The sequence below is a fragment of the Pseudophryne corroboree genome, chromosome 10 (genome assembly GCF_028390025.1).
Source record: "Pseudophryne corroboree isolate aPseCor3 chromosome 10, aPseCor3.hap2, whole genome shotgun sequence".
In the NCBI taxonomy this organism is placed as follows: domain Eukaryota; kingdom Metazoa; phylum Chordata; class Amphibia; order Anura; family Myobatrachidae; genus Pseudophryne; species Pseudophryne corroboree.
In genome coordinates, this window is record NC_086453.1 from 121,579,509 (window position 1) to 121,591,215 (window position 11,707).

The window sequence follows — 11,707 nt, forward strand, 5'->3', positions numbered from 1 at the left end:
AGGGCAGGTTCAGGCGTTTTTGGTGTTGCTCCAGTCTTCTGTACGTGGTGCCTGTACGCCGAAAGTGTCCCGCAATTCTTCTGGCCACCGACAGCATCTCTTGCACGCCCCTGTCGTTTTTTAAAAAATTCTACACCACCAAATTCAAGGTATGTGCAAAACATGGGACGTGCTGGAATTTGCCCAGATTTAATGCACACACAATATTGCTGGCGTTGTCCGATGCCACAAATCCACAGGAGAGTCCAATTGGGGTAAGCCATTCCGCGATGATCTTCCTCAGTTGCCGTAAGAGGTTTTCAGCTGTGTGCGTATTCTGGAAACCGGTGATACAAAGCGTAGCCTGCCTAGGAAAGAGTTGGCGTTTGCGAGATGCTGCTACTGGTGCCGCCGCTGCTGTTCTTGCGTCGGGAGTCCATACATCTACCCAGTGGGCTGTCACAGTCATATAGTCCTGACCCTGCCCTGCTCCACTTGTCCACATGTCCGTGGTTAAGTGGACATTGGGTACAGCTGCATTTTTTAGGACACTGGTGACTCTTTTTCTGAGGTCTGTGTACATTTTCGGTATCGCCTGCCTAGAGAAATGGAACCTAGATGGTATTTGGTACCGGGGACACAGTACCTCCAACAAGTCTCTAGTTGGCTCTGCAGTAATGATGGATACCGGAACCACGTTTCTCACCACCCAGGATGCCAAGGCCTCAGTTATCCGCTTTGCAGCAGGATGACTGCTGTGATATTTCATCTTCCTCGCAAAGGACTGTTGAACAGTCAATTGCTTGGTGGAAGTAGTAAAAATAAGAATTTACTTACCGATAATTCTATTTCTCGTAGTCCGTAGTGGATGCTGGGGACTCCGTCAGGACCATGGGGAATAGCGGGCTCCGCAGGAGACAGGGCACATCTAAAAAGCTTTTTAGGTCACATGGTGTGTACTGGCTCCTCCCCCTATGACCCTCCTCCAAGCCTCAGTTAGGTACTGTGCCCGGACGAGCGTACACAATAAGGAAGGATCTTGAATCCCGGGTAAGACTCATACCAGCCACACCAATCACACCGTACAACTTGTGATCTGAACCCAGTTAACAGTATGATAACAAAACGAAGTAGCCTCCGAAAAGATGGCTCACAACAATAGTAATAACCCGATTTTTGTAACAATAACTATGTACAAGCATTGCAGACAATCCGCACTTGGGATGGGCGCCCAGCATCCACTACGGACTACGAGAAATAGAATTATCGGTAAGTAAATTCTTATTTTCTCTAACGTCCTAGTGGATGCTGGGGACTCCGTCAGGACCATGGGGATTATACCAAAGCTCCCAAACGGGCGGGAGAGTGCGGATGACTCTGCAGCACCGAATGAGAGAACTCCAGGTCCTCCTTAGCCAGAGTATCAAAATTTGTAAAATTTTACAAACGTGTTCTCCCCTGACCACGTAGCTGCTCGGCAAAGTTGTAATGCCGAGACTCCTCGGGCAGCCGCCCAGGATGAGCCCACCTTCCTTGTGGAATGGGCATCTACATATTTCGTCTGTGGCAGGCCTGCCACAGAATGTGCAAGCTGAATTGTACTACAAATCCAGCGTGCAATAGACTGCTTAGAAGCATGAGCACCCAGCTTGTTGGGTGTATACAGTATAAACAGCAAGTCAGACTTTCTGACTCCAGCCGTCCTAACTATATATATATATATATATTTTTTTTTAGGGCCCTGACCACGTCTAGTAACTTGGAGTCCTCCAAGTCCCTAGTAGCCGCAGGCACCACAAGAGGTTGTTTCAGGTGAAAACGCTGACACCCCTTCATGAAGAAACTGGAGACGAGTCCCAGTTCTGTCCTGTTCAAATGGAAAATTTTAATATGGGCTTTTGTAAGACAAAGCCGCCCATTCTGACAATCGCCAGGCCGAGGCCAGGGCTAACAACATGGTCACTTCCCATGTGAGATATTTGTCAACAGCATGGTCACTTTCCATGTGAGATATTTCAAATCCACAGATTTGAGCGGTTCAAACCAATATGATTTTAAGAAATCCCAACACTATGTTGAGATCTCACGGTGCCCCTAGGGGCACAAAAAAGCTGTATATGCAATACATCCTTTACAATCTGGACTTCAGGAACTGAAGTCAATTCTTTCTGGAAGAAAATCTACAGGGCCGAAATTTAAATGTTAATGAACCCCAATTTGAGGTCCAAAACACTCCTGTTTTCAGGAAGTGTAGAAATCGACCTAGTTGAATTTCCGTCGTGGAGCCTTCCTGGCCTCACCCACGCAACATATTTTCACCACATGTGGTGATGACGTTGTGCGGTCACCTCCTTCCTGGCTTTGACCAGGGTAGGTATGACCTCTTATGGAATGCCTTTTCCCCTCAGGATCCGGCATTCAACCGCCATGCCGTCAAACGCAGCCGCGGTAAGTCTTGGAATAGACATGGTACTTGCTGAATCAAGTCCCTTCTTAGCTCCCCAGGCCCTTAGTCCTCTGTGAGCATTTCTTGAAGTTCCGGGTACCAAGTCCCTCTTGGCCAATCCGGAGCCACTAGTATAGTTCATACTCCTCTATGTCTTATAATTCTCAATACCCTGGTTATGAGAAACAGAGGAGGGAACACATACACAGACTGGTACACCCACGGTGTTACCAGAACATCCACAGCTATCGCCTGAAGGTCTCATGACCTGGCGGAATACCTGTCCCGTTTTTGTTCGGGCGGGACGCCATCATGTCCACCTTTGGTCTTTGCCAACGGTCCACAATCATGTTGAAAAACTTCCCTATGAAGTTTCCACTCTCCCGGGTGGAGGTCATGCCTGCTGAGGAAGTCTGCTTCCCAGTCGTCCACTCCCGGAAAGAACACTGCTGACAGTGCTATCACATGATTTTCCGCCTAGCGAAAAATCCTTGCAGTTTTCACTGCCCTCCTGCTTCTTATGCCGCCCTTCTGTTTACGTGGGCGACTGCCGTGATGTTATCCCACTGGATCAATACCGGCTGACCTTGAAGCAGAGGTCTAGCTAAGTTTAGAGCATTATAAATTTGCTCTAAGCTTATTTATGCGGAGAGAATTCTCCAGACTTAATCACACCTCCCTGGAAATTTTTTCCCTGTGTGACTGTTCCCCAGCCTCTCAGGCTGGCCTCCGTGGTCACCGGCATCCAATCCTGAATGCCGAATCTGCGGCCCTCTAGAAGATGAGCACTCTGTAATCACCACAGGAGAGACACCCTTTTCCTTGGATATAGGGTTATCCGCTGATGCATCTGAGGATGCGATCCGGACCATTTGTCCAGCAGATCCCACTGAAGAGTTCTTGCGGGAAATCTGCCGAATGGAATTGCTTCGTAATAAGCCACCATTTTTACCAGGACTCTTGTGCAATGATGCACTGACACTTTTCCTGGTTTTAGGAGGATCCCGATTAGCTCGGATAACTCCCTGGTTTTCTCCACTGGGAGAAACACGTTTTTCTGGACTGTGTCCAGAATCTTCCCTAGGGACAGTAGACGTGTCGTCGGAAAAAGCTGCGATTTTGGAATATTTAGAATCCACTCGTGCTGTCGTAGAACTACTTAAGATAGTGCTACTCCGACCTCCAACTGTTCTCTGGACCTTGCCCTTATCAGGAAAGCGTCCATGTTTCTTTTAAGAAAAATCATCATTCCGGCCATTACCTTGGTAAAGACCCGGGGCGCCGTGGACCATCCAAACGGCAGCGTCTGAACTGATAGTGACAGTTCTGTACCAGGAACCTGAAGTACCCTTGGTGAGAAGGGCAAATTTGGACCTGTAGGTAAACGTCCCTGATATCCAGTGACATCATATCGTCCCCTTCTTCCTGGTTCGCTATCACTGCTCCGAGTGACTCCATCTTGATTTGAACGCTTGTATGTAAGTGTTCAAATATTTCAGATCTCACCGAGCCGGTTGGCTTCAGTACCACAATATAGTGTGGAATACTACCCCCTTCCTTGTTGTAAGAAGGGTACTTTGATTATCACCTGCTGGGAATACAGCCTGTGAATTGTGTGAGGGGGAGACGTCTCGAATTTCCAATGTACACCTGGGATATTACATGTAGGATCCCGGAGTTCCCTTGCGAGTGTTGCTGAAACTCTTGAGATGACCCCCTACCGCACCTGAGTCCGCTTGTACGGCCCCAGCGTTATGCTGCGGACTTGGCAGAAGCCGTGAGGAGCTTCTGTTCCTGGGAATGAGCTGCTTGCTGCAGTCTTCTTCCCTTTCCTCTCCCCCTGGGCAGATATGACTGGCCTTCGCCCGCCTGCCCGTATGGGGACGAAAGGACTGAGACTGAAAAGACTGTGTCCTTTTCTGCCAATATGTGACTCGGGGTAACAAAAGGTGGATTTTTCAGCTGTTGCCATGGCCACCAGGTCCAATGGACCGCCCCTTTATACGGCAATACTTCCATATGCCGTCTGGAATCTGCCTCACCTGACCACTGTCGTGTCTTCGTCTGGCAGATATGTACATCACATTTACTCTTTGATGCCAGAATGCAAATATGCCTCTGCGCATCACACATATATAGAAATGCATCCCTAAAATGCTCTATAGACCATAAAATCCTGTCCCTGTCAAGGGTATCAAAATTTTCAGTCAGGAAATCCGACCAAGCCCCCTCAGCGCTGCACATCCAGGCTGAGGCGATTGCTGGTCGTAGTATAACACCAGTATGTGTGTATATACTGTTATGATATTTTTCAGCTTCCTATCAGCTGGCTCCTTGAGGGCGGCCGTATCTGGAAACGGTAACGCCATGTTTTTTATATGCGTGTGAGCGCCTTGTCCACCCTAAGGTGTGTTTTCCAACTCGCCCTTACTACTGGCGGGAAAAAGGGTATACCGCCCATAACTTTCTGTCGGAGGAACCCCACGTATCATCACACACTTCATTTAATTTATCTGATTCAGGCAAAACTACAAGTAGTTTATTCCCACCCTACAAAATACCCTTATTTGTGGTACTTGTGGTATCAGAAATACGTAACACCTCCTTCATTGCCCTTAACATGTAACTTGTGGCCCTAAAGGAAAAATACGTTTGTTTCTTCACCGTCGACACTGGGGTCAGTGTCCGTGTCAGTGTCTGTCGACCGACTGAGGTAAATGGGCGTTTTTACAAGCCCCTGACGGTGTCTGAGACGCCTGGACCGATACTAATTTGTCCGCCTGCTGTCTCATGTCGTCAACCGGCTTGCAGCGTGTTGACATTATTACGTAATTCCATAAGTAAGCCATCCATTCTGGTGTCGACTCCCTAGAGAGTGACATCACCATTACAGGCAATTTTCTCCGTCTCCTCACCAACATTTTCCTCATACATGTCGATACACACGTACCGACCTACAGCACACACATACAGGGAATGCTCTGATAGAGGACAGGACCCACTAGCCCTTTGGGGAGACAGAGGGAGAGTTTGCCAGCACACACCAAAAGCGCCATAATGTATATAACAACCCTAGAAGGTGTTGTTTCTATATATGGGCTCTTAATATATAATTATATCGCCAATTTATGCCCCCCTTCTCTTTAACCCTGTTTCTGTAGTGCAGGGGAGAGTGGGAGCCTTCCTCACCAGCGGAGCTGGTCAGGAAAATGGCGCTGAGTGCTGAGGAGAATAAGCTCCGCCCCTTTCACGGCGGGCTTTTCTCCCGGTTATTAGGAAAACTGGCCTGGGTTAAATACATACATATAGCCTTAATGGCTATATGTGATGTATTTATTTGCCAAATAGGTATTTATATTGCTGCCCAGGGCGCCCCCAGCAGCGCCCTGCACCCTCCGTGACCGTGTCAGTGAGCCGTGTAGCAACAATGGCGCACAGCTGCAGTGCTGTGCGCTACCTCTCTGAAGACTGTGAAGTCTTCTGCCGCCTGTTTCCGGACCTCCGTTCCGCCGTCTTTCTTCAGCGTCTGTAAGGGGGATCGGCGGCGCGGCTCCGGGACGAACCCCAGGCTGACCTGTGTTCCGACTCCCTCTGGAGCTCAGTGTCCAGTAGCCTAAAACTTCAATCCTCCTGCACGCAGGTGAGTTGCAAGTCTCTCCCCTAAGTCCCTCGTTGCAGTGATCCTGTCGCCAGCAGGAATCACTGATTAGAAACCTAAAAAAAAACTTTACTAAACAGCTCCTTAAGAGAGCCATCCAGTTTGCACCCTTCTCGGACGGGCACAAAAACCTAACTGAGGCTTGGAGGAGGGTCATAGGGGGAGGAGCCAGTACACACCATGTGACCTAAAAAGCTTTTTAGATGTGCCCTGTCTCCTGCGGAGCCCACTATTCCCCATGGTCCTGACGGAGTCCCCAGCATCCACTAGGACGTTAGAGAAAGTGGTCTTACGATTTCCCCTCTGGGATGACCATCGACTCCCAGCAGCAACAGCAGCAGCGCCAGCAGCAGTAGGCGTTACACGCAAGGATGCATCGGAGGAATCCCAGGCAGGAGAGGAATCGTCAGAATTGCCAGTGACATGGCCTGCAGGACTATTGGCATTCCTGGGGAAGGAGGAAATTGACACTGAGGGAGTTGGTGGGGTGGTTTGCGTGAGCTTGGTTACAAGAGGAAGGGATTTACTGGTCAGTGGACTGCTTCCGCTGTCGCCCAAAGTTTTTGAACTTGTCACTGACTTATTATGAATGCGCTGCAGGTGACGTATAAGGGAGGATGTTCCGAGGTGGTTAACGTCCTTACCCCTACTTATTACAGCTTGACAAAGGCAACACACGGCTTGACAAATGTTGTCCACATTTCTGTTGAAATACTTCCACACCGAAGAGCTGATTTTTTTGGTATTTTCACCAGGCATGTCAACGGCCATATTCCTCCCACGGACAACAGGTGTCTCCCCGGGTGCCTGACTTAAACAAACCACCTCACCATCAGAATCCTCCTGGTCAATTTCCTCCCCAGCGCCAGCAACACCCATATCCTCCTCATCCTGGTGTACTTCAACACTGACATCTTCAATCTGACTATCAGGAACTGGACTGCGGGTGCTCCTTCCAGCACTTGCAGGGGGCGTGCAAATGGTGGAAGGCGCATGCTCTTCACGTCCAGTGTTGGGAAGGTCAGGCATCGCAACCGACACAATTGGACTCTCCTTGTGGATTTGGGATTTCGAAGAACGCACAGTTCTTTGCGGTGCTTTTGCCAGCTTGAGTCTTTTCAGTTTTCTAGCGAGAGGCTGAGTGCTTCCATCCTCATGTGAAGCTGAACCACTAGCCATGAACATAGGCCAGGGCCTCAGCCGTTCCTTGCCACTCCGTGTGGTAAATGGCATATTGGCAAGTTTACGCTTCTCCTCCGACAATTTTATTTTAGATTTTGGAGTCCTTTTTTTACTGATATTTGGTGTTTTGGATTTTACATGCTCTGTACTATGACATTGGGCATCGGCCTTGGCAGACGACGTTGCTGGCATTTCATCGTCTCGGCCATGACTAGTGGCAGCAGCTTCAGCACGAGGTGGAAGTGGATCTTGATCTTTCCCTAATTTTGGAACCTCAACATTTTTGTTCTTCATATTTTAATAGGCACAACTAAAAGGCACCTCAGGTAAACAATGGAGATGGATGGATACTAGTATACTTATGGATGGACGAGCGACTGCCGACACAGAGGTAGCTACAGCCGTGGACTACCGTACTGTGTCTGCTGCTAATATAGACTGGATGATAATGAGATGAAATCAATATATATATATAATATCACTAGTACTGCAGCCGGACAGGTATATATATTTATTATGTAATGACTGATGACGGACCTGCTGGACACTGTCAGCTCAGCAGCACCGCAGACTGCTACAGTAAGCTACTATAGTAGTATGTATAAAGAAGAAAGAAAAAAAAACAACCACGGGTAGGTGGTATACAATTATGGATGGACTGCCGAGTGCCGACACAGAGGTAGCTACAGCCGTGGACTAACGTACTGTGTCTGCTGATAATATAGACTGGATGATAATGAGATGAAATCAATATATATGTATATATAATATCACTAGTACTGCAGCCGGACAGGTATATATTATATATTTATTATGTAATGACTGATGACGGACCTGCTGGACACTGTCAGCTCAGCAGCACCGCAGACTGCTACAGTAAGCTACTATAGTAGTATGTATAAAGAAGAAAGAAAAAAAAAAAAACAACCACGGGTAGGTGGTATACAATTATGGATGGACTGCCGAGTGCCGACACAGAGGTAGCTACAGCCGTGGACTAACGTACTGTGTCTGCTGATAATATAGACTGGATGATAATGAGATGAAATCAATATATATGTATATATAATATCACTAGTACTGCAGCCGGACAGGTATATATTATATATTTATTATGTAATGACTGATGACGGACCTGCTGGACACGGTCAGCTCAGCAGCACCGCAGACTGCTACAGTAAGCTACTATAGTAGTATGTATAAAGAAGAAAAAAAAAAAAAAAACACGGGTAGGTGCTAGGTGGTATACAATATTATATATATATATATAAACTCATAAACTGGTGGTGATTATTAAACTGGTGGTCAGGTCACTGGTCACACTATCAGCAACTTGCAAGAAGTACTCCTGAGTCCTAAGCAGACAATCACAATATATATTATACTGGTGGTCAGTGTGGTCAAACAATGGCAGTGTGGATGGCACTCTGGCAGCAAAAGTGTGCACTGTACGTTATATGTACTCCTGAGTCCTGCTCTCAGACTCTAACTGCTCCCCACTGTCAGTGTCTCCCCCACAAGTCAGATAATACAGTCACACTATCTCTATCACTTCAGCAAGTACTAGTAGTAGTAGTACTCCTCCTAATGCTCCCCAAATTACTACTGTGTCTCTCTCTGTCTCACTCTCTTCTCGAATCTCTATAAACGGAGAGGACGCCAGCCACGTCCTCTCCCTATGAATCTCAATGCACGTGTGAAAAATGGCGGCGACGCGCGGCTCCTTATATAGAATCCGAGTCTTGCGATAGAATCCGAGCCTCGCGAGAATCCGACAGCGTGATGATGACGTTCGGGCGCGCTCGGGTTAACCGAGCAAGGCGGGAAGATCCGAGTCGCTCGGACCCGTGTAAAAAAAACTGAAGTTCGGGCGGGTTCGGATTCCGAGGAACCGAACCCGCTCATCTCTACCAGATTTACCAGTCTCACAGGACTGTTTTTAATTTGGAAACCTACAACTTTGCATATTTTTTTTATTGTCAGTGGCACGTTTTAAGTTGTTTGCAGAGCATCACAATAAGGATTTCACAAACAGGCTGTGAACCCACTGAAAATTAGAGCTCATTGGTGAACACTGTACACCTGGGAAGTTGTTGTGAGTCATTTGGATCTTAGGCATGTTTCATAAGCTATCTTCATTCTGTATTCTTTGTCCAAATACTTGCGGTGTCACTGCATCAATAATCGCCACAGTGTTCCCTTTCCTGGCTCTCCCTCAGCTCCGCCGCTATCCACTGGTCACCTCGGTTTTCTCCTACGTCCTGGCCTATGGTTTCCCGCAGTTAGCCACTGTGAATGGGCACCGCTATATTGGATTTGGTGACCTGATCGCGGGTCGTCCAATGAGCGGCTATCCTCTGTTCGGCTTATCCAAGCAGCCAATTGAGGACCAACAGCCCCTATTTAAACCCTTCCTGGTGAGCGGCCAGTTGCTACGCCGTCGTCGTCTCTTCAGGACGCCTTCATGGTCCAGCGAATTCTAGTATATTCTCATGTAGTGTCTCTGCTAGCATTACGGGCCCCAGCCCGGTTACTCCAGTATGCATTACCAGCCCTGGTCCAGTTACTCCAGTACACATTACCAGTCCCAGCTTTGTTACCCTATACGCCTTACAGATACCAGCCCAGTTACCTAATACTAGAACTCATCTAGCCGATTTCTCAAGTCTCTCACCTCAACTTCTCTATCCAGTGCCTAGTAGATTAAGCGAACTTCTGGGGTCATTCGGGTGCAGACTCAAAGCGGTTGTTGACTGCGCACTGCGCATGTGTATGAGCTGAAGTGCGCAAGTGTGGTTGCAGCAAAATTTTAGTCACAAAGTAAGTAACAGGAAGACAGTGTTTGGGGGTGGGGAGTGGTCATGCGAACGCAGGTGTGTCATGGCTATTCGGAGTGCGTTTTCTGGGCATGCACATATTAGCAGCTGCTACTGGAGAGGCAGGTGCATCCTGGGAGAGCAGTTCAGCTTGCGTGTCTTCAGAGGCACTCAAGCTCTGTGTGCCGACCTGATGTGCGCCCATGTTATAGATGTTTCAGCGATCATGCGGCGCCATACACAAATATGTGATCACAGTGGGCATCTATTTGCATGGGTTAGCTTCTGACTATATTAGCATATAATTGTAATTGCATACAGCAAATCATTGCAACAGGAGTAGGAAGAAAAACAACCACACCTGAATAATCCGCTTGATGCGTAGAAACCTAATAAAGCCTCGCAGCTTTCTACACATGGGGAGGAATCTAATAGGATGCGAGAGTCAGAAAGTGAGAGATTTCTCCTGTTTTTTTTGGAAGTGGCAATCCCTTACATGGCAAAATCAACCTGGTTTTGTCGTGTAAATGATTGCCAAGGGATGTAGTTATGTGACTGGTGGTCAGGTCACAATACCGACGATTACATCCTGCCCCCTCACAAACCAGACATTCAGCATGCTGACCAACAGGGACTATTGCCACTCGTGGGTGTCCACAACACCCACAGAGTGTGAATAGAACCTGTGGTGAGCACATTGTTGCGCTTACCCCTCCCCCGCCAGCATTATAATCCCCGGGATCCCGGTGTCTGTATGGTGACCGGCGAGATCCCAAGCGCCGGTCACCCATACCCAACCCATTGCCACTTAAAAACAAAAAAACAAAAAACAAACAAGGAGAAATCTCCCAAAATCTCTCACACCCTATTACATTCCTCCCATAGTCTCCAATCCAGCCCCCCACCATTAACTCCAGTCTGGGTGTAGAAAAATCCTGAATTCTGACACTTGGCTCCTTCAGAGTAGTATTAATGGGAAGGGATAGAATTAAGTAATATTCACATTTTAAACGTAAAAAATACAGTCAAACAATAGAATCATTACTGAATAAAAATAACCCCACCAATAAATACACGGACCAAGGGAAAGTAGTATGCAAGCTGACTGCACAGTTGGGGTGGCATCATTATACTGCAATCTTGTGCATTTTTACATCTTAGTCACACTTACCTGGACCAAATGCTCCACTAGCTGACTCTTGGGAAAGGGAATATATCTCTCTTGATACTGTACAGTCCAATCCCTGGGCTCGCTGGGTTTCCACATTTTTCTGTACTCAGCCATTTTAGTAGACAGTGACCCCATGGTACGGGATAATGAATTTCCTAACCCAATCCCAGTTTTGAAAGCCCCCAAGGCTGTGTAAAGCATGATGCAGGCCAAGAATGTCCCTACATGGGAAAACAGATTTGCAAATTATATAGAGTAGGTCAGATCTTGCTACTATTGTAGCTCGGACAGACTGTAGCTACAGGAAAACTATACACACACATACAGTAAGTACAATACTTGTGCAGAGTGCATAGGTCACCAGCATACACAAAATGCTACTGCATATAGTACAAAAACATATAATATAAATATTAGCGGTATAGTATAATCCCACATCGACTGTCCTTTATACA

General features: G+C 47.4%; 1 protein-coding gene across 1 annotated transcript in view; it reads right to left on the minus strand.

Moving 5' to 3' along the window:
* The window catches only part of TMEM143 (transmembrane protein 143), a 124,809-nt gene extending 113,336 nt beyond the window's left edge, over window positions 1-11,473 (minus strand). Inside the window, exon 1 of the mRNA XM_063942775.1 lies at window positions 11,253-11,473. Within this exon, the coding sequence (XP_063798845.1) occupies window positions 11,253-11,453 (201 nt within the window). The 5' untranslated portion in view covers window positions 11,454-11,473. The remainder of the gene's footprint in view (window positions 1-11,252) is intronic.
* Between the last annotated feature and the right edge of the window lie 234 nt (window positions 11,474-11,707).